Genomic DNA, 26,272 nt, shown 5'->3' on the forward strand with positions numbered 1-26,272 from the left:
CGGAAAAGCGCTCTATTGTGGAGGTAATATAATACCACCGTCACTACACAACGTAGCTCCTTATGTGATGTCATGATTTTTTTTTCCCGACTTGGTCGAACATTATTATACAAGCGATATCTTTCAACACAAGCGTCCAATCTGAGAGTGGACACATTACTTTGTATCTGTTGATTCCTCTACATCTGTAATGTAAGGGGTAAGAGGTATGGGTTTTCACAATCATCTAAAAACAAGGCTGCAGCTGTTTCTTCCGTTTCTTTTCGTGTATCTATTTCATTGTTTGTTTGCTTGTTTTTGTTTTTCCTTTCTATAATCTGAACGGGTGACCCGCTAAAACTGTATATCCAAAAAAAGTGGACGCTACAAGGTGCTATGTACATGCGAACGCGTTCACACTGTCTTTGTCGTCGAATGACCATAAAATTAGCGTGAATGTCGAGAAATGACATCTTGTTCATTTTCATCGTGGCTGCTCGGATCATCATCCGTAATTATGATTTTTCATTTGGAATGATTATATTATGTTACTTGTGAAATTCAATATCACGTTTTGGCATAACAAAGAGATGCTGAATGAAGAGAAAATTCGACGTTTTCTCGTATTCTTTCTCGTTATTATTGAGGGACCATGACAAAGTTGAAGCATCTAACACTCACAGTCGCATGGATACATGAAAACATCAATCAGTGAAATGGGGACCATGATTGAAACGTTGTCTTGTGCACTTACCAACCCTTCCACCTGCCTTTATTTGGTTACAGTGAAACAAAACAAAGCAAACGAAAGACGTCGTGCAAATATAGTCCCTAACTGCTCTCAGCGTAACCACAAAAATTCTCCGTTGCCAAAGGAAGAGACTCGAAACATTTTCCACAGTGTTGATATTACACTTTGCCAACAATTCATATGGCAAGTACCCAACTTGCATAGTGTTCTTCGTTGCTACAGCGGTGTGCAGTCCGACATGTATGAGGATATTCTTCTGACCATCAAGTCGCGGCGAACGATCGGTGTTAGACACCTACGCCGCGCTCACCGTCGCTTTTCATCCAATATTTGCCTTCAAAAATTAACAGCCAAAAAAAGAAATCACGATAAATCAAATTTCTCTGGACTGCGACTGAAGGGGATAAAATCAATTGAAGAAATTGGTTGTCAAACAGACCCGGAGGGAGGGAGATGGGGGGGGGGGTTGGGCAGGAGATGATAAGTAGAAGGGGTGGGCAGAGTCGGGGTATGGATAAATGAAGTCCTGACGCAAATAGAAGTGTTCACAACGTATTACGACTTCATCAAACCAAGCGATATCAGCGCGAGTAATGGCGTTCTGATGCGGGGTTGAGGCTAGGCCAATAATGTGCTGCCTTCTTGCCCTCTCTCCTTCTCTCTCTCTTTCTCTCCCTTATTCTCACGCTCTCTTCCTCCTTTACTCTGTGTGTGTAAGTGTGTGTGTGTGTGTGTGTGTGTGTGTGTGTGTGTTGTGTGTATCCTCTTCTCTATTCCTTACCCTCTCTGTCTCTCTCTCTCTCTCTTTCTCACATGTTTTTTTTTAGGTCTCTTTTCCTCCCTCTCGCCAAGCAGAGATGAAAAAAAAAACTGTAATTCACTGTGTCTATGGCACGCACACGCGTTTTCACTGCACCAAGTCTCCAATCAAGTTTCGCACAACATCGTTGCCGCTTTAGCGTTTCTCTTTCAGAACTAATCTCTTGAAAATAAGCTCATCAAATAACGATCAATATTTCTTATTACCCGCCGAATATCCGGGCGGTATTCCCGTTCCTCTTGCCATCTTTGAGAATGGCGGGAAGAGATATGCTTCAGTCCACAATAATCTTGAAGAAATCGTGGGTAGTTTTTGTTTTGTGACATATATTAATTTTCAAAGGAGAACGACGGTAATCGGTTCAATCAGTTGGGTAATCCTGCTGCGATTGGGAAATAAATTAGCTCCAAAGCCACCCTGATGCAGGGTGCGAGTGGAGAAAAGCTGAGTACATTACATCCTTGCTTTGGCGTGTATCTATTAAGTCCTTATCATTGCATTCGATCGGGGGAGACCAATGTTCGCCATGACAATGCAACACGACTTATTATGTCTCGCATGCCGGCCGCGTGAGGCGAGGAGGAATTATTTCAGCAACTATTTCTGAGCGACGGATACTGAACTGTGAAGGTTTGCCTTTATAGTCGGTGTAAGAGAGGGGAAAAAATCCCCAGCAAAACAAAATGGCAGAGAATATCAAAACGCGATGTTGTAGCCGATTCTAAACATTGAGGATGATTTCCGCGCACGACTCCGGCTTTAATGTATTGACTGTCATGCGCGCGTGGCGCAAAAATTTCATTAGATCCTCACACCGGTGTATATTTCAAATCTCATTATCTTTGTTTTCTCGGTTTCAGCGCAATGCGTGGCGGAAAGATGAAACTAATCTAGCAATCTCTCACCGCGTGTCCCTGGAGTCCGCGCTTTAACATGTTATTAATCAAGCCTCATGAATATTCCAATGAGCGGCCGATGAATATTTATGTGGTAGTGCTGGAAATGTTACTCCGCATCGTGCCACATATCTCGCCCTTCAGTGAGGTCGCACCTTGGCACGTTAAATTAACTTTCTGCTTGTCCATACTGCATTAATACCAGCCCTTCCCCTGGGCTCCCCCGCAACCGTTACCTCTTGTTAATGATGTATCAGTGAAACGCGCAGGTCGTGGCGAAGAGAAGAAGAAAGAAGATAAAAGCTTATTAATGTGTTCATAAATATTCGCACACTCACAAGCCTTTCTCGAGTCTGAGTATACATAGCTCACCATGTTGTGCCTACGCATATAGGAGGGCAGAACGCGGGTTGGAGAATCTGTTTAACATAAACAGAGAGAAAACAAAAAATTGAACATTCAAAATGCGCACTTGAGATTGTGTCGGCCTGGTCGTGTCGCTTTTGATATGAAATTATTTATTTGTGTACCAAATTCAGACATATACAAACATATTTATGCAATTATAGATAAACATTATGAAGACAGAAAAGTATGATAAAGCAACATGAAAGGTACAGCCCTGATATGCAGACTTAATTGTTCTTCCTGTGGGTTCCCAAAGTGATTGTACAGACTTAACATCAACAATAACAACCATAACAACAATGACAATAAATGCTCTGGCGATACTAATGAGAAGGTTATCTTTCGGACATATGCTTCAGTCCATAGTAATCTTGAAGAAATCGTGGGTAGTTTTGTTTCGTAAAGATATTAGATTTTGAAAGGAGAACGTATACCGGAAGCGGAAATATACAGATATCATTTGTTTGTGAAAGATGATTTTATCCTATGACATTGTATACAACAACCTAGGTACCATTCTCCTCTTGCCCCGCCCCTCCCCTCCCTGTCCCCCCCCCCCCCCCCCACCCACAGAGCATACAGCCACCCCTCGCCTTTTAATGCACAGAGAACCGTCCTTTTTCTCCTGGAGTACCAGAACAGCAATGTTCTTTATGTGCGTTCTCGATTAACCCCCCTACTTAAAGAGATCTTGTTACCCAAATACCCGTGTATAAGGTCATCTCGTGGTGCATTTTCTCCCTCCTTTTAGTCATTTTTGGGGCTTCTTCCTGCTCTAGACTGCCAGAAATTACATGCATAGCCTCTGAAAAGATGCTCCACTTACCCTGACTCAATTATGTAATTAGACTCTCTTATGAGGGAGCCACATGAAAAATCAATGCTGTACAGACGGCAGTGCAGTAGAGAGACAAATACGTAGACAGACAGACAAAATGATAAGCACACATTAGAAGTAATATGTCGGTGTAATTCAAAAGAAAATGCAGACGAGCTCCATAACACGATCACGACCGCTAAAATGCTCCGGTCGGTTCGAGTTTCCTCCTGTATGCGTAAACTGCCTTAATGAAATATGGAATAAGCCCATTTATCACGTGGATAACGTCATTTACTAAAAGCATTAGGCGAAATGCATTATTACGTTCTAGCTTTTAGCGTTTCCATGCACTATATTTGATTACATTTAGTACTTACTCCTATTCATTTGAAGTGAATATTCCCCCCTTTTATCAGTCGGAGCCGCATCAGAAAAGAATGAAAAATATTCCCCCAGCAAAGTAAGAGGACACTGGGCCGTTGAGTACTTGATCTATCCTCAACGTAAAATAATCCCATCTCGCATGAAGTTATCGATTTGAGTCAAGAGAAAACGCATTTTCGTCCTGACTGCCGACGACTCCTGATGTCGCATGAGCTAAATATAAGATGGAATGAGAAGTGAAGAAGAAAAATATATATGGAGAGGAAATCTGAATGCATTTTCTCATTCTTTTCGTTCCCTTTTTTGTTTCCCCACACAGCAAACAACATGGACAACTCCAAGGAGAACCGACCAACGACGACGCCAAATAACAACAATAACAACAGCAACAACAACAATAACAACAACAACGCGGTAAGATGCTGCGCCGGTTGCGGCGGTAAGATCATCGACCGCTTCCTGCTGCACGCGGTCGACCGGTTTTGGCACACGGGCTGCCTGAAGTGTTCGTGCTGCAACGTCCAGTTGGGGGACATTGGTCACTCGTGTTTCTCGAAGGCGGGCATGATCCTGTGCAAGAAAGATTACCTCAGGTAAGTGAGAGACGCTAGAAAATAGCTGCAGCGACAGCGGTAATTGAACGCACATTTTTGCTGTTGTCGTGTGTGAGGAATTATTATTGTTATTATTATTATTTTTTTTTTATTTATTATTATTTTTTTTTTTTTGCGGTGCCGTCAATTTATGAGCACGTGCAATGATGACCACGATGTGATTGATGTTGGGGAAAAAGCCAAAGTGAATAATAATGTGTGCAAATTGTCATATTGTCGCTTTTGAATTGATGAATGATTGATTGAATGATTGAATGAATGAATGAATAAAATATGCCCCAGCATTATAGAAATTGAATAAGGCATGGATGAATGGTTGGGTGGAAAGATGAGTTGAGGTACTCAAACATAGAATCATTCTTTAGGGAAATGAGCTGTCAATTGGTGAAGAGAGACAGAGGGAGTGAGAAGTAAGATGCAGAAGTCGGTGTGTTCAAACAAATGACCAGCATTTCGGTAACGAGTCCGAATAAGGAATTAACGCAATGTGTTTGACTCGATGTCATGACGCAGTTAATGATCCGTATGTCATGTTACAGAGTTAGGGATCGTCTTAAAAATGTCACACTCTTCCCGCAGTGTTAACGTAAGAATGTACACTTCCATGTAAAGTCTTTACTAGTTTTTCCTTATGTGGTCTTATATGATAAATTGCTATGATGACCTCGTCTAATTAGAATTACATTTCGTATAACAGATATATCGCAATATGGTAGCCCTCTCCAACCTGTCAAAATGAATGTACGCTTTGGGTCAGGCATGTTAAGTTTTGTTTTCAGCGCGTACAGCGGGAAAAAACAAACAAACATGAAGTTACTAACCACAAGAGTCTCTCGCTCTACTGACCTATTTTACCTGCCGCATCAACCATATGACGCCGATCATTTTCTCGCAATAATCGATCGACATAACCAAAAGAACAAACAGCAAAAAATAAACGAAAGAAAAAAAGAAAATGTGCGATACAATCGATCACCTCGAAGCAACTTGCAAATAGAGCGCGGGCGAAAAGAAGACAAGCACATCGGCGCGCATTGGCGTGCTCGTTCTCTCGAAGACAGGGAGCCGGCTTGGGCATTATCCCTCTCAAGTTCAAATGGTCTCATTTCCTGTCCCGCTCATCTATCAACTACTCCTTCCCTCATCCATCGCAGATGAGCGCCATAGTTGGCAGGATTTAGTCTCGCGCGACAGACTCTTATTGTGGTCGATTAGGCGATGCTGTCGTTGGGCCATTGTGTCGGGCGGTCACATTTTCGTCTCGAAACGACTTGTGCCCGCAGTCTACTGGGTGCGCCAAGAGGACATTCTGTCATTCTAACATGCGATGAATGAATTCAAAGAGTATGACAGGCGATTTGATACATTATTCCGCCGGGATTCGATCGGCAGTTGAAGCCAAGAAGAACCTTCTATTATTGTTAGTATACGTATAATTTGGCAATTTGTCATACAAGCATGCGTATGTATAGGAGCTCTTCGAGAAAATGAAAAACAATAAAGATTCCCCTGAGACAAAAAAAAAATAACAACGTTGGGATACGTAATGAAATTGTCCGGGATCGTGTTCAAGTAATCTCCGTATCAGAGAAAAAGATTTCGCATTTCGGATAACCATGTATCTTAACAATATATGTCGTTTACGGATTGGAAAAGTGATGAAATTTGAACATTATATAGGTTTACGTGTCAGTTCAAGCTGCATAGTATCAAGAAAATTTTCAGAGTGAAAATATTAAAGAAGTAATTTAACATGTTGCACACAAGGCCCAAGATCGTGATTGCACCAAAGTGAAATGCATCCCTAAAACAAAGTCGTTCACACAATTTAAGAATCACAAAAGTATAATCTGCCATGAATGTATATGAATCAATTACCGTCCCATGTCCTTTACTGTTCCCAGGGAGGACGTGAAAAAAAAAATCAAGACAACATCAAACAAAATATGCTATAGACATGAAGAAGGTGCATGCCGGCAAAAGAAAGATTATAACGTCGCACTGTCTTAGGAAGTATTCCTCGTCCTCTTGATTGTTCGAGTTCCAATATTATCGCAATATATTATATTCTGAAATATGCATAGACTTTTTTTATTACAAGAACTGACCCACTTCAAGCCGATAATAGAAGCGTTAAGGTCCTTCTTCCACTGAAAAAATTACAAGAACAACAACAACACAAGTCAAAGAAAAGATAAATAGATCAAAGTTTCAGGCAGTTGGTTGCTACATCATAAGAGCCAAGTATTCGGCGATCACTGGAGATCATCGCCGGGCCCGATAAAACTCTCATGACTCTGAAAAAATGTGTTTAACATCAAGAACCGCCAGGATCGAGAACGCGTCGATTGCCTATCTGTCAAACGTCTTACCCTTTTAATCTAATGCACTATTTAATCAATCAAGTTAAGGGAGGCGCAGTCGGAACACCAGTTATTCGGCTGCTCCTGATGACGAAGAAAGCTGCTAAGACACTTGTGCGTCTTCGCTTGAAGAGGGAGTCGGGTAGATCAAATATGAGTGGTCTTGTCTGGTGTGTTAGCTCTGGTAGAAGCAGTGCGTGCATCCCCTTCTCTCTAACCTCCCCCCCCCCCTCCCCCCCCCCCCCTCCCCCACCTTCCTCTACATATGCCGAATCTTATATTCTGTATAGGACCCTCTGTATCATCCCACTGAAAGTACCATACTCAACAACGACAACAGCAACAACCGAAAGAAAGAAAGAGAAAGAGGGAGAGAGGAGATAAAAACGCCGCGGAGAATGCATTTGGCAGATCAATTGGTGATGCGTGCGGCAGCTCAAGAAGTTCGCGCGGAGAAAGAAGAGCGAAAGCGCCCCGTTAGCATAGTGACATTGATCCCAAACCAACCTCACGTTCTTCCTCCATCATCAAGAAGAAACATCGACGCCGCAGCAGCGAAAGTATGTCAAACCAGTCCTTCCAAAATTGGTGGATGTGAAAACATGCTCCCCCCAAGTTTGAAGTGATTTAAAAAGCAATCACGCTAATGATACATATCTTCCTTCACGTATTTCACGATGTGAAGCCCATTTTCAAGTTGTAATGTAATATTGTGTGATTTCCTCGTGTTTGTTTGTGGTGCGTGTCTCGGTCTGTCTTGCAGTTTTTGATTCAATCAAGTAATCTAATAATATACGTGAAAAATTAGGTTAGAAGTCTGGTATGAATGAGCTGAACATGAATACGACCAGTCTTGAAGAGTTTTAAACACTCCTTCTCGACAGCATGAGAGATTTTCCAGGGGGTATTTGTCCTAGACCCCATGAAAGTAGATCGCAGTGGCAGGGAGGGTGTTTGAGCAGTAACAAGGATCCGCACGTTTACCAATGTCATATACCATTACCAGTTGGAGTAGAGTGCCGTCGTAAGAATACAATGCGAAATTTTCGTGCGTTATCTTTCCTTCTCTTTTAGTTTACTCATATTGTTTATTTCTATTCAGTTGTAACCTCAGCAAACAGAACTGGGATTCCTGCACACTTTGGCTCAGGCATGTGTTTCTATGTCTTCAACGTGACATTGTCATAGGCTTCTTTCGTCAACAAAACCAGTGCTTCTGCTAGCGCTGTTGTCCTAAAAAGACAAAACAAAAACAAAACAAAAACAAAGGAGAGACGGCACAGACACATTGTTTCCGTTGCCTAATGTTTCAAGTAAGCTCAATGTAGCAGTGTTGACTAAACCATTCACTCTGGGCGTTTTAATGTACAAAGACTCGTGTATGGTCAGCGAGGTGCTTCAACTTGGCAATCACGACCTGCACCAGATAAGTTTGTTGTTCTGCCAGAAATCGTCTACATGTCTTTGAATATAATATGTGTTTGTATTTTTTATGTGGACGTGCGTGTCCGTTTCAATCAGAACAACAACTTTTGCTGCCGTTATCAGGAGCGAGAAAAATATTCATTGCGAAAAACCTGAAAAACCCAACTTGAACCAAGGGGCGTACTTAGCTCGATCCCTTCCCCCTCCACCTGCACCCATTTAGCTGCGGAGCCCAAGCTCAGTGCGCTCTCCCACAGCACCCCTCACTTATCGGCCGCAATAATGGTACCCTTTACCTCGACGAGGGCTTTTTCGCCCTACTTGTCTGGCCATTAGCCACGTACTCCTAATGGATCCATCAAAGGCTGGAGAAAAAAAGGGGGAAGAATGGGAGACGGGAAAGAAGACAAGGGGAGGGGAGAGGGGTATGCGAAGCTTTCTCTATTCTTTGCGTCACTTGGAATGTAAACACTCCTCCTTGGCGAGTCCTCTCGTCATACCAAGCTCTTTTCCCAACTGTTATTTATGTTCCCATATGCTGTTCCATCTCCATCCTTTCTCTTTTCATCCCCCCTCTCCCTCCCTCCCGATCTCCTTTTTACCTCTCCCTCTTCCCCTTGTCTTCCGCGGACTCCTCCCGCGTCCCTCCGTGTTGTTATCATCGTGATATGTAACCTAGTGTTGGGTCATCCTCCCTCCTATTGATTTCCTGGCCATTATCATAATTGCGATGCATTACCTCGAGTTAATAAAAACCCCATAAGGAGTTCTGAAGAGCCTCAAAGTTGGCATGTTGCTCGAGGGGGGCATTTTTGCAGCTCTCTGGATATGTACGCGACTACTTGTGTACATTTTCTTAATGGGTTAGGAGGAAGGCGACCATTCATTCCCCCAATTTTTTCTCTCGTTTTTTAGCGACTCTCCTTCCACTCTCGCCTCTTATCTCCCCTCTCTTTGCTCGAAATGAACCGATATTCGAAGAACCCATTCTTTATCCTCATATTATGACGTGAGCTCGTTAAGTTGCCATTAGGCTGGAATCGTAACGATTCACTTCTCCTGGTAGCGGGGAACATGTCCCGCAGGACCTCTCCCGCCTTGTATCTTGCCCTCTCCCCTGGCGACCCGTTCCCGCGCTGCCCGACAGATACATGAAATGCCTACAGCGACTCATCGTCATCTTCTTCTTTTATACATCTGCCAACCCAACTCCATACCATGAGGTGAATTTCTTTCGATTCTTTCTTTCTCTCCTTCTTTTCTTATTTTGCCCTGCATGTCGGAAGGTCGGTCTAACTCTGCTCCTTTTTTATATCGCCAAATATGCTTGAAGATGGAGGCCGCTCCATTCGTCTCAACTTAGAGACGAGATTAGCTGGCAGGTTTTCCCTATAAACCCTAGTAGGATCTCTGCACCGACATAGAGCGTTTTTCCCCCACAGACAATGATAGATTGCCCGACAGAGATTGTAAAATGAATAAGCACATTTATGTAAGGCCTCGGATTATACATGCCTTCTATTTCTTCTGTCTAGATGGATAGAGCGAGGGGGAGAAAGGGAGACAGCGAAAGAGCTAAAGAATGAGAGACAGGCAGACGCATTTCGACTATTGTAAGAGTTAATGTCAAAAGAGAATCTCTTCAGAGCAGATGACATAAATGCATTTTAGAGTGGCTCGTGGGCCATATGTTTCGCAAATGAAAATATACTACTGAAGTTTAATGGTATGAGTTATGACAAATGCAGCGTTATCGAAAATGGGCTGTCAGAGCGACTCGAGAGTGTCTTCGATTGTTGCCCGCCGAAGTGGCTGGTCTAAAAAGAGAGAAGCCTAGAGAGGCGAGAGGCAAAAAATAGGGCGGAGGAAGAACGTAGTTCCATTAATGGTTCTGTGTTTGTACGTTTGATGCATTACTACGACACGTTTTTCCATTTGAAGCGTCACCATCACTCAGCGTGGCCAATAATATCGTGGTTGCATTTATCATTTAATTGGCTGTCGTATCTTTAAAAGGATTACGCCGCGACAAACGTGAATTTGATAATAATGATACACAGATAGGGAGACGTACACACATATACACACACACACACACACACACACACACACACACACGCACACACACACACGCACACACACACACGCACACACACGCACGCACACATACACACACACAGTGCTTACTCTATCCATTCTCCTGCCATCACTCTGCATAAACACACGCACATCTTGGCGAACACACCTTTTCTTCTCCCTTTCAGTGCCTGCTTCCCCCCTTAATGGTTGCATTGCGCATTACTGGCGTGGTATCCCCACTTTACGCTGTCAGAACTCATTCCCCGCCACATAAACATGCGTTAATATTCCGTTTGCCCGCTTTCATACTTAATGGTTAGCTTTCTTCTTGTATTACCTGAACAAGCGCCGGAAAAGCTCTTAGCGATGAAGGCTATATTGGAAGAGAGAAGAATAAGAAGAAGAAGGAGAAGAAGAAGAAGAAAAAAAAAACCGTACCAGTGACAGACTGGTCGCAAGATTATCAGAGCAAACGAAAACGCCTTTTATTCACGTGACAGTTGTGTAGGTGGGTGCCGGCGCTATAGGTGAATCTTCACTTTTAGGTCGAATCGCACTTGTACTTAATCTCATCAATGAGAAAATGCGCAAACTTGTCTACCCTCCCCCCCCCCACCCTCACCCCATCACTATCTCGGTATAAGAATATCTAGGCGGTCATATCTGTAAAATGACTGTGGTTGCTGGAACTAGCCACAAGTTGGCATTTTTGCCCCTGTGATGGCAGTATACAGGGATTGAGTTTTACCATCCTCCGGGTAACAAGAAGGTAAAACGATCTGTCCAAGAATTTTTGATGAAGAATTAAAAAAAAAGACGGGCATACGGACAACTCTGTCAAAGAGAGAACAAGGCGTTAATGAAAGAACGTGTGATGTTCTCACTCCCACCCTCCTCCCCCCCCCCCTCTCTCTCTCTCTCTCTCTTTGTTTATCTGTCTTTTGGTTTGCCTTTGTTGCCCTGGAAACTATTTCTGGGTCTTTCATGCAAATATGACCGACATACTTCACGGTTTTATATGATACGATAAACATGAACCCTGAAACATCCATTTTAGGCCATTCGGGTTTTATTTTTTTTTCCTTTCGTACCACATTCTAGGAGGCAATCAAAACGTGAAAAGAACAAAATGAAACCCTCGCGACTGAATTTGAAAAAAAAGTGAAACCCATCTCTTTGAATACATGGAATATGTCTTTGAAAGAGTATTGTTGATGTGATATGAATTGCCTTCTACGTAGAGAGTGTCCCTGCCATTCACGACGAAGTATGGTTATATGAAGGCATGATAAATACACAACTCAGCAAGAATGAGGTGATCAAATAAAAAGCGTCTGGTTTTGGACATACGATCGTCGACAGAAGGAATTGCTCTGAAAAAAAAAAACCCACAAAAACATAAGCAGTAAGAATAAAAAAAAAATGTCGCCATTAGATTCCAGCAGCGAGCACACAACGGCTGCCGAACCCACCGGCGCGCCATGCAGAACACTTTATCGATTCAGCAAATGGCCGAACCCCCTCTAGGCTTGCGAGAAAGCATCCCTTCCCCCAACCAACACCCATTCCTCTCATTGATTGTTAGCCACTTACTTAAAAACCCTGGATCTAAAAATCACTTAATTTCTTATCTTTTAAGCCCGTTCCATTAAATACATGAATACATATACCCGCTCCTCTCCGGCCCTCCCTTATTTTAATGGTATCTGATCTCTGGGGCTGCAGGGAGGAGGGTTGGCATGGTAGGAGGAGGGGGGGGGGAGGGAACGGGTGGCGGGAAAACATAAATGTGTTGAGCAATTTGTGAGCGGAGACTAAAAGAGAATGCGGATTTGAAAGTAAATGAGACATTTCTTCACGAAATGGCAATCGATTAAGAAGGAGGCATTTTTGTTTTGAAGGGGGGGGGGGGATGAAAGTGACAAATGATTCGATATACCGTAGAAGCTGTGAAAGATATTTCTCTTCAGTATAAGCTAGAAACATCAAGAAAACGAAAGAGAACAAAAGAAAAGCGTTAAACGAAAAAGGAGACGGAGAAAAGAGTTTGTGGCTTACAGTGTAGACAGATTGCAAGCAAATTTCTCAAAGCAATTATTTTGGTAGTGGGAATGTGATTTACTATCTAGCAAATGTAGACCAAACAATTTTTTTTTTTACAAAATCATATTGGAAACGTATACACTCGTTTGTTAGGAGGATGAACCCATTACTAGTGTGTGAAAAGACTTAAGGTCTATATCACATATTTTGTATTGATAAAAAACTGCACTGCTTGTCCTATGTCAAATTGGGGCTCATCACACACGTTTGTTTATTTGGGATCGTAAGTATTATGATCTTGTCTTGATATAATCTGCAAACATCCCAGCTGTATTTTTTCTATTAGTTCACCAAATTATGGTAATTACGATGGTATAGAAACGATGATGATAACGACGATGATGATAGTAATGATAGTAATGGTGGAGATGATGATGATAAATAATAATAATAGTAAGGATAACAAGAATGCCAATGATATAGATTTATGGCACTTATGAGATGCTTAAACTTACAACTAAAGCAAACAATTAATGAAATACATGATGTCCACCTCCTTTGGCCGACCAACAATTGAGGATTGGCATAGTGTCATTTTTGTATTACAATAGTCATGATTCTCCCAGTTTCGTGAATCCCAAAAGATACTACCCTATACGGACATTGTTTATGTGCTGATAAAAAGGAAGGTTTTCAACGAGTACACAAATATCACTCCAAAATTCGTACATAGTTGCTGGTTTTCAGCGGGAATTTTCTCCAGTAACAATTAAGGTCAATAAAAAGTAGTTGTGCTTCTAAACTTGGAAGTAATTTGAATCATTTCGGATTTACGGTCACTGAGGCAAAGTTTGTTATTGAATTACCAGGTCTGATTGTCCTCAAGGCGGTTATCAAGTTTCAGAGCCGCATCAGCTTTTCCGTTTTGAGTCAGAATTATGTTGATATGATTGTGATAAGCATAAATATCGTTGCATGCTGAATGTCCTCGTGATAATCAATGATCATTGAAAGTAGTTTGTTGTAGAAAAGACTGTACATAAGTAGACCAGTGACAGAATCTTGCGGAATGCCGCAGGTCTGTGAAAATGTTTCCGAAGGCGTGTCACTGATGGGCACACGTTGGTTTGTGGAGATGTGAGCATTTCCAGTGAAGGAGAGGTCCAGTGATGAGATGGTCGTTCTCAAGAACGACCCGGAGTAATGTCGTGTTCGATGGTGTCGAAGGCAGCCATGCAGTCTAGGAGGGTAAGCACAGCTTCGTTGCCGTTGTCGACTGCCGGCAGAAGATTATTTCAGACTTCAACAGAAGAATGCTGTTCCTGTGGAATAAGCGTTTCGGTAGGCAGATACGGGGTCTTTCAAGGTGGTCCGTTAGTTGAGGCGTCACAATCCTTGCCGAAGTTCTTCCAAGGAAAGGCAGATTTACTGTTGGCCTGTGTAGTTGTTCAGTCTATTGGGATCTAGTTTTAGGATTCTTAAGAAGAGGAAGGATGAGCGATGTATTTAATGACTTTGGGACATGACTACACGCCAAGGAGAGCTTAAACATTGCAATGACGACGGTCATGAGTTCATCTTGGATGATCTTCAGAAGCCATGAAGGAATTGGATCTAATTTACAGGATTTAGATGGCAGAGAATTAATGAGGGTCTGGACTTCCGAATCCGACACCAGACAGAATCCAGAGAGTGGGTAGTCAGAAGGTTGTGGAGCAAAAGATGCAGTGGTCATGGTTGGTGGCGAGGGAAGAGGGTCTCGCTGCAGGAAGATGTGGTGTTTGGTATACCTTATCCGCGGAGGAACTTTGCGAACATGTTGGCAAGTTCAGTGTCCGATGAGTGATCTGAAAGGACTGATGACTGATCTGGTGACGAGATTGACCTCACAAGGGCAAACAGATTTCTGTTGTCAGCGTCTGCAGTAAGAGTAAGAGTTATTTATATTATCTATGAACTAAAACATGCTCACACACACACACACACACACACACGCAGCAAAGAAAAACATGGCATTTGAAGCTGAAATAATCCTAGCATCACAGATAGTCTTGCAAGAATGTCAAATTTTTAAAGCATAAAAACAGTGTTTTGGATTACAGCACATAGCTAAAACTGCACACAATCGCTTGATTAGTTGGTGTATGATCCAAGGTAGATGTGGAAGACTTAGAAAAGCGATTTAGTTCCACCGCGGCGTATATGTGACTTTTACAAAAGATGCGGGAGGAAGAAGGAGAAAACTTGCGGAAAGAAGAGAAGAAACCACCCAGGATTAACCCTTTCGTTACCCACCGACTACCTACAATGTTATGTATGTGCTCAGGTGGTGGTTTTCAGAGGGTTAAGGGGAGAAAGCCCAGGATGAGAGAAGAGCGTTGGAAGCGCTCGCTGTCGAGACTTGTGTGATAATGCAAGCGATCTGTCACGGCTAGGGAGAGACGGAGAGACAGACATTGCGCGGGGAGAGGGAAAAAAAAAGCCGAGGCAAATCGCGCCGACGACGTCAAGGTTTATCGAACGCGACTCACTGACCATCAGACGTGCGTATGGTCGCCATGTCAATGGCCGTCTGACCACCAGACTCGCAGCAAACCCGCCAATTGCTATTCGTAATCTGACAAGGCGGCTCGGGAGCAGGGGTGGGGGGGGGGAGGGAGGATGGGGGATGAGGGATGAGGGAAGTGGGTGAATTTTGTGGGCAGCAGCCTAGCAGCGACGTCAATGGAAGAGGGTTATATTTCTCGAAAATATATCCCTCTCCTAAACCCAAGCACTTCCAATTGCCCGCTACCATCCCGTCACTGTATGAGCGAGTAAAATGAATGACAAACAAGAAATGGAGATGTTATTATGCCGTGCCTTTTTTTTTCAGGTCTTTGTCTAAAGACGGAGACGAAGAAAAATCATGGTCATGAACGCTATACTCCCCAGATAAAAGATAGAGACAATGGTACATGCACAATGTGTAAGAAAAGACATTATTTACTTCTTTATCGACGAGATGACAATGAGATGTCGTGAATCTTGTAATCCTAAAGGCGATTTTAATTGCTCCAATTTTAGTGTTGAGCTTCATGGAATCCATCGTTCACGTGTCATTGAAATTGGAATTGCATGCATTTTCAAAGTTGCGGCTCGTTTATCAAACTTTTTTTTTCTCTTCGTCTGCTTCACTATCTTCTTCTTTTTTTTAGGTTCATTGTTCACTTTTCCTTACTGTCTTCTATGTGTTTCTGTTCTCATATGGTGAAAAAACACAGAAAGAGAGAACTTCAATACAAAATTATAAATAAGACAGATTATTATGAAAAGATGTGTTATATGAATATATTTCAATGTATACAATTTTATATACAGTCCATGTACACATTTTCTGCATTGTAAGTTTCTGAGTCGATTGTATTAGTTGTCCCTAGTATGCAAGCTCTGCTTTTTAGTGTACTCCTCATTTTTTCTTTAATCCTCAGAGCATGAGCAATACGACAAGTTTGGCTTGAAATATCTATATATGATTTTTTATTTGTCAGTTACCTCAAATATTCATTGTGCAATCAACTGCAGGTATCGGGCAATCAAGGTCATTTGTAATTTTGTATATCATGTTATGTATAGTGGAAGAAGAAAGTGGAATTGATTTTAATTGAATTGAATAATATATTATCTGTACATATTACCCACTTTTCTGTATTTATTAGCGTCTTCTTCTTTTCTTTCTCTTCTTTGTTTTTATGTATGGCATATACATGGCGAGCCGTTCGCCATTAGAATGCGAAGCTCACATTATTGAACCCTGTGAGTATGACGACTCGTCCTTGTTCATTAAGAACTTGGAAGCAGAGAAAAATTGGTTACGCCAGAGGTTAAACAAACCTTCCGGTAACCCGATAGTTTGTCGTGAGGAACAATCCAACACCGGGACGGGTTTCCATTTCTCGCCTTCAGGGCGAACCTCGCCAGTCTTGTCAGTCATTTTTCCTTCCAAAACAATATCTCTCTAACCCCCCCCCCCCCCGTCCCTTCACCTTCATCATCATTGTCGTCATCGCCATAAACAAATAAATCGCGCTCGCGACAGCACCTCGTAAATGCAGCCAGTGCCTTCGAGCTGGTATCGTGCTACTCGCAACTAATGACACAAAGTCGTGGCCTTACCATGCTGGGATTCACCCCTCCCGGAGCACACGCAGCTCATATCTACGGAAGACGAAGTCGGGGGGAAAGTCAGACCGCCGCCGACATTCACATCGGGTTATTTCTCATCTAACGTGACTTTATTTCTTTTGTCGTCCGAAGTTCTTTGATCAAAGTTCGTAGTTATTAAAAAGACGGAGAAGGGTAAAAGCGAAAGCCGCCTGGGACCCTCCTAGTTATGCCGCTCGCGTATTGGTTCTCCCATCCAAGCGCCAGTCAGGAAAGAGGAAAATGAGCACGAGGAGGTTGACTAGGCCACTCGATTTTGTGGTGGTTTTCTTTTACTTTGTTTAGCTATCGGAGTGACATTTGAACATCAGTACGCAGAGCACGTCAATACCTGTACGAAAATCAGCGTGCTCCATGAATATTCAGCCCCACGCGCGCACATCACCCTCCAACTATTGCGTTTCCGTCGATAAGCGCGCGGCGAGGGCCCGACCGCGTGCGAACTCAAGATCTTCTCATTTAATGAAGGAGCCTATTAACGGATCCTGCCGATAAAACAGTTCCGCTTTCGCTCGCCTGTTAACTCACAAATCTCCTTCTCAGGGGCTTGTTGTTGATGGTAATGCCTATTAATGCAGCCCCAGGGATTGCTGATTGAGAGATCAGGGTGGGCTAATGGCGTCTTTATCCAGTGCTGAATCGACAGGTCTCTTTCCCGCTGCCCCTTTCCAGATCCTCCACTCGGCACTTACTCCCGCGATCGTTATGAAAATAAAATACAGAGAGAGTAGACGAGAGAGGCAAGGGGGTAGAGAAAGAGAGGGTGAGAAAGAAGGGAAGAGGGAGAAGAGAGAGCGAGATGGAGCTCCAACTTTAGCTTCTAATATATCAATGCTTTTATATGTTGCACCATCAGCCCCCTTCTAATGGCACATTCGCCCGAATAAACAAGTACAAAATAGAGCGTCGTCACTCGTATTAATGCAATGTAAGCTGGCGATCTGATCATTTCGATGACAGAGTTAATGGACTTTCGCCGATCATCTTCAGTATGATAAGAACTCGATGTCTTGTGGAGAAAGCTTCTGCATTTTTAAGTGCATTTTATCGTTTGCTGCGTGTTTTTCATCGCCAAACCCCATTTGCATGAAGCAGAGCCGAGTTTATCGGCTGCGAGCCCATTAAAGGCGCATCTTCCAATATGGTGACTTTTTATTATTTCGTTACACTCCTGATTTCCCTCGCCATGGTTATTTATCATTGTCTCTTCGTCTCCTGCATCCACCGATTATGACGCCTATTTCCTGACTACAAGGTCTTTCCCAAGGGACCACCATGTAGTGGACGATCTCAAAGTGAAGATGGAGCTACATTACTCTCCTCGTGGCAGCGCCTTGTGTGAAAGACTCTAGTTGTGTGAACGACTCCATTTGTGTGAACAAGCACAAAATAAAGAAGTTGAAACGATTTTTCCTTCCTCCTTGAATTAAAAAAAAAAATGATAAAAATCCCAACGGTGTCCATAATGTTTGTATCGTGTGGATCCGTTTCCCAATTACGCCTCTTCCGAGTGCTATAAAGGTGTATTCATAACCGTATTTGCAGCTAAAGGAGACGACTTAACTGCGCCGTTATTGAAATCATTCACGCGGCAAAAGTTGACGCTTGACGCGTTAAAGATGATGGACGTTCATACAATAATGTAACACTGTGCTGTAGTTGTCATTGGTGTGCGTAGTACCCGCAGTGGCAGTAGTAGGCCTACTTCTTGTTCTTCCTTTACTACTTCTCCATATTTTACTCCTTCTTCTTCTTCTTCTTCTTCTTCTTCTTCTTCTTCTTCTTCTTCTTCTTCTTCTTCTTCTTCTTCTTCTACTACTACTACTTCTATTACTACTACTACTACTACTACTACTACTACTACTACTACTACTACTTCTATTACTACTACTACTACTACTACTACTACTACTACTACTACTACTACTACTACTATTACTACTACTACCACTACTACTACTACTACTACTACTACTACTACTACTACTACTACTAATAATAATAATAATAATAATAATAATAATAATTATCATTATTGTTATCATTATTATAATCTTCATCATCATCTTCAGCAGAAATAGAAGTAATAGTTGGGAAAGGGATCTACACGAGACAAACATTAATGGACACCTTTTGGGATTTTTTTTTCAACGAGCACGCAAAAAATAATCTCTTTTTCAACTTCTTTATTTTGTGCTTGTTTACATCATCATCTTCAGTAGTAATAGAAGTAGTAGTAGTAGTAGTAGTAGAAGTGGTATAAAGTAACTATTAAAGTAGTGATGGGTATAAACCTATTACGATTCCTGTCTTTGTACGTTAGGTATGCGTTATATATATTCGTTGTTTTTCTTTCGTGTGGAGTTTTGGTAGTAGTGACAGGGAAGATGAACGTGATTGTGACATTCCTCTTAAGCCCCGGTTCTATATCCACAGGCTGCAGAGATGCCATCTTGCAGGCCGAGTATGCCACATGACGAGGCGTGACTCTCCTCCGTTTCTTCACAGTCGTAGAGCTCCCGATCCCTGTACAAGCTTTTAGCTCCATGCTCATAATAACCCCGCCTCTGGCGAGGCTCATTTCTAAGATACATTTTTCCTCTCTCTCTCTCTCTATCTCCTTCCCACTCTTACCGTGCAACAATTTTATCAACGCTTGTGTTGTCTGTCTGATTTATGGAACTTGGTCATCCAGGAGAATGGTAGGATTCGGCCTCCATTACGAACCAAGAGGGATTTTCTTCTTCGTTTTCTTCTTCTTCTTGTTCACATCAATGGGGTCACATGGGAAGAACGGCGGGGTGATATCGTAGTCAGGGGTAGCTAGATATTTACTCTAAGGCTTATATCGTTCCCGTTTGTAGATTCCAAAATGCAGAAGAGGTACAAAAGTTCGAGCGTGAGTGTCAAGGGATTAAGAGCGTATTGCTACAGATTTTCGTGAGGAGCGGTGTTTCCATTCTCGTCAGCCTCGTGCCGCCGGCATGTTTGTTCGTCGTTACGTCGGGAAAGCGACGACGATATTTGTCGCATCGTTCCGTCTGACGAGAGGACAAACGACTTGATAAAGGCGTCCCAGAACGAGCACGTTCCGGCGGCAAAGTACCAGTAACATGTGCGGTGTGGCAAGAGATAGGCGATGTAGCTAGCAGGCAGTACTGTCAACAGCGGGGCAAGTACGACTGCCCCATCCGACCCGGCAAAATATGAGCGGGCCGAGCCAGACAGTGGAAGAGCCCGTTTGCCATTCTACGGCCGAAATATGCAACCGTGTTGGGGGCTGAGAAGGTTCGTCGCACTCTGAGATAGCTATCGAAACTTGCCTGATTGGTGTGGTGGCATCGTCTTGCGTCCGCAATCGTCGCCATCGCCGTGTTTAATTGCGAGATATTATGCAATCAGCCCGATCAGCACGCATTGGAGATGACCCCGTGGAGGGTGAAGACTACCAGACCTCTACACTTCCCCCCCCCCTTTTTTTTTTCTTGCACATTCTTCCCGATCAAACGTCTCTCTAAGATTCGATGCAGAATCTTGGCCACTAATACGATGGGCGGGATTGCTATTATCCGGTAAGGAATAATGTATGAAGGATGAAAAAGAATTGAACCAGACACGGACGTGAATATTCCATCATCGAATTTAGACATGTTATCAGTCATATCAAGTGGCAGAAGTCGGTTTAAAAAAAAAAGATTGGTATGAAGAAAGTGAGTAGAGGATGAAGAAACGAGCAATGTTGCTAAACTACATGGGGGATTTTCGTCCTATCCCAGCTTTCTCGGGAACGCAGGCGTTCCCTTTCCCCTTCTGTTACCTGAAAAGGTTGTTAGCCTCCCCTCAAGAGATGGCTGCACCCTTTTATCAAGTCTAATCTCTCCACGACACATTAGACCGACTTTTATGGGATGCTAATTCCGACGAAACGGCTGCGCGCCTCGCTGCGCCGAGCGATGATCGCAAAATGCGATGCACTGCGATAATCCGCTTTTGTCCCCGCATGCATATTCACCAGAAAGTCAAATCTGCTCCATGCACCATGGATGGAAAGTATTTGGAAGATTTTGAAAAAAAAAGGAGGGTCTTATTTGAAATGTGTTTCCTCTCCTTCTCTCTCTTCTCCGCTCCTTCTGTTATTCTCTGTAGAAAATGCTGCAAAAGGAGATGTCCTTTTTTTCTCTCTCTTGCTCGTTTTCAATTACGTGAACAAGGCGATAATAGGATGTGCGATAACATCGAGCATTTAGATCATTCTCATGACACTGAGAAAGAGGAGGAGAGAGAGAGGGAGAAAGAGTGGGGAATGTGTGACTAAAGGGTTACACAACTGCAAAGGACTGCAGTGGCGCAAAGCGTAGTATAATAAAGAACATCGAAGGAGTGTTAAGAGCAGGAATATTGTTTTGAGGTATGCGGCCAACCTCACTCGCGGTGATCTTCCGGGGAAACGCCAAAGTGCTGCAAACTCGAAGAGATACCTAATCCCACCGAGGAAGTTGAGCCAGATGAACTCTTGCGGAGACCACTTAGACACATGAGATTCCTTTAAGATTACGAAAATGCATTTCTGTTAGGTGTTGCTTTTTTTTCCGTGCTTCATCAAACGAGTTGGAAAGTGTTGGAACTTAAGAGTTGATGCCATCTTACGAGGCAAAGTATGTGACTTTCGTTTCAAAGCGCAGTGATTTGAATGAAATCCCGGCCCCAAGGGAAGATAAATGTAGTATATATATTATCTATATATATATATATATATATATATATATATATATATATATATATATATATATATATATATGATACATATATATATATGTGTATACTAAAGTTGCTTGTCATGTCGATGGAATGATAAAAAGATAAATAGATAGACATTCATGCATTCTCCTGTCATTACGCAGTTTGTGTAACTGCGCTTACCAATCCACTCCTTCCATTATTGAAGCTGAAATAAGTCAAGCATAAAAAAGCAATTACAACTACAGCAATAATGGAAAGTGTCGCGAAAGCGTCAAATGAATGATGACAATATCAAAAACTAGAAAAAGTGATGTGACAGTGCGCCAACCCAGCTAATCTCTGAATAAGTTATCAGGGGGAATAAATTGAATATCTGAAAGTGTCCCCTGAAAGGATTTTTTTTCAACCATGAGTAAGGTGCTCATTTCATGCATAATTGATTATTTTCAATCAGCAATATTGAATCAATGAAGGCTAATAGGCTATATACTGTATATATCGTATAATGCAATTCTATAGCAAATACCCAGTGAAGGTGCTGCTTCAACATCCGTTTGATGTTCGTAGGTATAGAAATCAAATTAAATTGCCATAAGCCCTATATATATATATATATATATATATATATATATATATATATATATATATATATATATATATTATATATATCTTTTTCTTCGGAAAGTTTCATTTATGTTTCCTCACATTCAGTGTGTCGCGGTAAATGTTTCAGCTGACACTAAACTGCCTCTCTATTCCCCTCCCTCCATCAAGCTTCACATTATCTGGCACATTTAAGTCCCCCCCCCCCCCCTCTTTATTGCAAACTGTAGGCATTGTGCACACATACCCACTATGGTGGGGGAAAAGAGTCCGGGGGAGGGAGGGGATGGGATAATGTAACTGAATGTGGTGGCTTTAATGATGTAATGATTTCAGGAAAAAAAAAATATCGCCCATGGTTTGCCAAACACAATTTGCGTCGACAACGACAAAACACGCGGAGTTTCACAGGTTGCGAGCGCGTCTGTCAAGCGTAACACCCACTATTTTTTTCTCCGAAAGCATGCAGGTCTTCCTAACCAGACGGGCCTGTTGGGCTTGCAGGAGGGTCATGAGGCACGTTGGCGCGGGAATACTCGCAGCGAGGATCCAACGTATAAATGACACACGGTCCATCGCCTTCTCCTTGCTCATTTCATCTCTAAAGTAATGCGCATCCCTCGAGACTGTCGTTTCTTTTTTTTCTTATTCTCTATTTATTAGTTTCCACAAAGCGTTAGTGTTTCCCGTGTGTGGGAAGTTGACCACTCCCTTCCCCCTTACCCCTCTTCCTCATTTCCTTTTACAATACGAACAGACAGTGTCATGCTATCCCCGGGTGAATATCATGTCATGGTTGACCTATTCTTTTTGTGTCGTACCAGAACAAAACAAAAACACCCATTTACTCTACCCCTCCCCCCCCCAAAAAAAAAAAAAAAAAAACGAAATAAAGGACGAAGTGAGCTGGGGCCGGGAGGGTATCTCTTCTAGAAATGTTATTGCGCGTTTTAAATTTCATGAACCTGCAATTCATGGCCACTCTGGATAGGGCGAGAAAGCACGATGGCATAAACTCGACGTTCTGTCCGTGGACGTTTCCCTCCCCCTACCTTGTTCTTCCTGCCACCGCTTTTTTTCCCCTGATCAATTTTACGCTCAGATTGTCAGAAATAATTTTGTCCACAAAGAAACTCATCATCGATGCATATCAAATTACACTCATTAACTCGGAGGACGTGGAGAAAGAGACATTTTTCCGCCGGGTTTTAGTCGTGCATGAGGACTAATTTCCTTACTGTGCACGCTGTTCCCTTAGGGGTATCATTGCATTTTAAAAAAGAAATACATTCTTCTATTACATGATGCACAGCTCTCGCCGTGCTATTACACTGTTCTCCCAACCATTTCTTCAACGATAACCTGAATATTTTCAATCGCCATTCACTGCTGCTGTTCGTAAAAGTTTCTTTTCTTCTTCTTCTTTTTAATCTATCACTTGTACTTTTAATGTGCTCTTACATAAAATATGTTACGGTCGTAGCATATTCAGTCACTTGAAATCTGCTTGTTTAAAGACAGCTTTTGTTATTTTATTATATGTATTCTACCCCCTGTGCTGAATAAACAAAATAAATTAATATCAGAAAGGTTGAAAGTAAACCAATATTCAGATAAGAATACAGCCAACGTTTACCTTAAGAGGTAATTAAGGTCGTGGTGTTGGATTCAAACATTATTCATTATCTTCTTCTCCCTTGAGTACTAAACTAAACTAAGTTAAGAAAAAACGATGATAAAGTGAAACAATAAAATGTATTAAATAAAAACGAAAGATGTGCATGTACCAAATATCAAATTCAACCGGGACCTGTTTGGTGTAACGCATTATAATGTCCAAAAGAGGATTTTTTTTTTCGCTTGTATGTACTTAAGTCACATCACCATCTGTCACGGGAGACAAGGCTGACAAGCCGCTATTTAAAAGAAAGTTCTTACCAAGGAGCTTGCCTTAAGTGCGCCGATGGACACGGCAAGGCCATCAAGTACGGTCCTGATGGCTGATGATTATGATTTTGAGAGCCGAGAAACAAAACAGGACAAAAACTTTAACAGCACAACAGAAAAAGAAAAAAAAATGATCGCATGCATCTCCAGCGGCATTAACACTGATGGCTAAAACGAACTGGATTGATGTCATTACAGAATGTAAATCGCCCTATCGTTCCCATCGCACGGTGTCTTCAAATCTTGCGTTAAGCTTGTGTGGCGCTAATGACAGTCGATTTGGTCCTCAACCCACACCACTCCACTCCCCCCCCCCCCATCTCTCTCTATCTCTCTCTGTCTCTTTCTCTGTCTCCCTTTGTACATAACGCTTTCGCCATTTAGCAATGCCGTCTTCATTATATCAGCCATATCTTGATAACGCTTTCAGCAGAAAGTTTTCTCCTCTGCAAACTCCAACGCAAGTCATTATTGTGTCGTCCAGCCGCCCATTTATGTAGAGACCCCCCACCGCACATACAAGGACCTCCATCCCACCGACAACATAATCCAGTACATCTTCTGAAGAGAGTGCCCCCGTACTTGAATAGTAAACAGGTGGATGGTGTATGTTGAGAGAGGCAGAAGACGACGAAGAAATATCTTTTGAGATAACCATCATCCCTCAACCCGTAGCAACATCATAATCTCGATAATGGCCACATTTATATCCCACGAAAATTGTTCCCCGGCTCTCATATTGCCGCAAAGAGGGCAGTCTTTACCCCGGAGAAGGTTACGCCGGTCATTAATAAGCCCCTAACGATGTTTGTTATGGATGCGTATTATATTAATGCGATAATTATGCGGCAGTATTATATGGGCGTCCCTAGCCCCGGCTCCTCGTCCATACTTATCGTGCAAAGTCGAGTCGTCAAAGAGGAGCGCATATTACATCCCTCGCTCCGGATCCCGTATTCTTCTTTCTAGCAGCATTAGGAGAAGATGGAAAATGTAGAGGGAATGGGAGGGGAAAAAAGCATCATTAACTTCATTCTTTCTTCGTTTAGAAGCTCCTTTGAGTCGCTGGTGCATTTATTACCACATTAACGTCTCGTGTATTATCCGTAGCCCAGACGGTCTGGACAAGCTATTCTTGAGTTTGTCGTCAGTTAGCCATTAATGGTTGCAGCTACTGTGTGATTGCATTTTAGAAGGAGTGCTTTCAGGTGTTTTTCTCCCTGTATCGCGAAGACACAACTTTTTTTTTTCTTCATTTAAGATTTAGCTATGTTATCAGTGTTTCCAGGTATTTTTAGCATGCAATGTACGTAGTTGCTTATGTATTTTCGGTTTTATGGAATCATAAGTTAAATCGTAAACGACAAGCCTTAATTTTACTGCCATAAACAGATGTGCACGCTCCCGAACATAGCGGCACATAGCACGAGCACTGATTAACGCCGATAATGTTTAAGAACAGCCTGAACTAAGATTCTTCGTTTCTTTTTTTCATCTTCCTTTTATATACGTTTTTGGTACATTTTGCTTGTTCGTATGTATGTTTGTTGCTGTTGTCCTTACTGTTTATAAATGATCATATACTTTATAAAACAAAATAGGAAACAACGAATATGTTAAAACTTCAGCTAAGTCAGTTTTCGCCCAAACCTAAACCTTCACCAAAGAGACCAATGTACGTTTACATACTTTTCGTGTATCAGTATCATATCGCAGTCACAAATCATTTGATTATGTATAGATGAAAGTCGTTTTTTTTCTTACGGAGCAGACTCAAAGTGCGTATAGTGTGCAGTTGCAAGAAGATCATATTATCGTATTCGTCTGTTTTCCTAAGTAAAATTACGAGCACGTTCTGTCATGCGATTAGAAATGGTTGCTATACCAACTTTGAGGACTGTGTTGCAAGCAGAAAACTTCCAGCTCAGGGAAGTATACCAGTAATGAGGATGAAACATTCGATAAAGTACCTGGACAGCATTAGATAAGAAAGTTTTAATTCCATAATGCAGGATGCGGGAGTGCAGGAAGCTTCAAATACCCCCCCCCCCTTCACTTTTTTTTTTAAAACCAAGATAAGATTGGCTAGAGCGAGCGAATTGGATAGGAGGTAGTCGAACCCAATGTAATACTGACTGTCAAACAAGCCAATCTGATAACTACAATACCCACTGTAAACGATTCATTTAAAAGTACC

At 42.3% G+C, this 26,272-nt stretch overlaps 1 protein-coding gene across 1 annotated transcript in view; it reads left to right on the forward strand.

Moving 5' to 3' along the window:
• Positions 1-26,272, forward strand: part of LOC140240948 (LIM domain transcription factor LMO4-like) — a 91,639-nt gene that overhangs the window by 29,442 nt on the left and 35,925 nt on the right. The window contains exon 2 of the mRNA XM_072320720.1: positions 4,378-4,651. Within this exon, the coding sequence (XP_072176821.1) occupies positions 4,378-4,651 (274 nt within the window). The remainder of the gene's footprint in view (positions 1-4,377; positions 4,652-26,272) is intronic.

The sequence above is a fragment of the Diadema setosum genome, chromosome 17, assembly GCF_964275005.1.
Source record: "Diadema setosum chromosome 17, eeDiaSeto1, whole genome shotgun sequence".
Classification (NCBI taxonomy): Eukaryota; Metazoa; Echinodermata; class Echinoidea; order Diadematoida; family Diadematidae; genus Diadema; species Diadema setosum.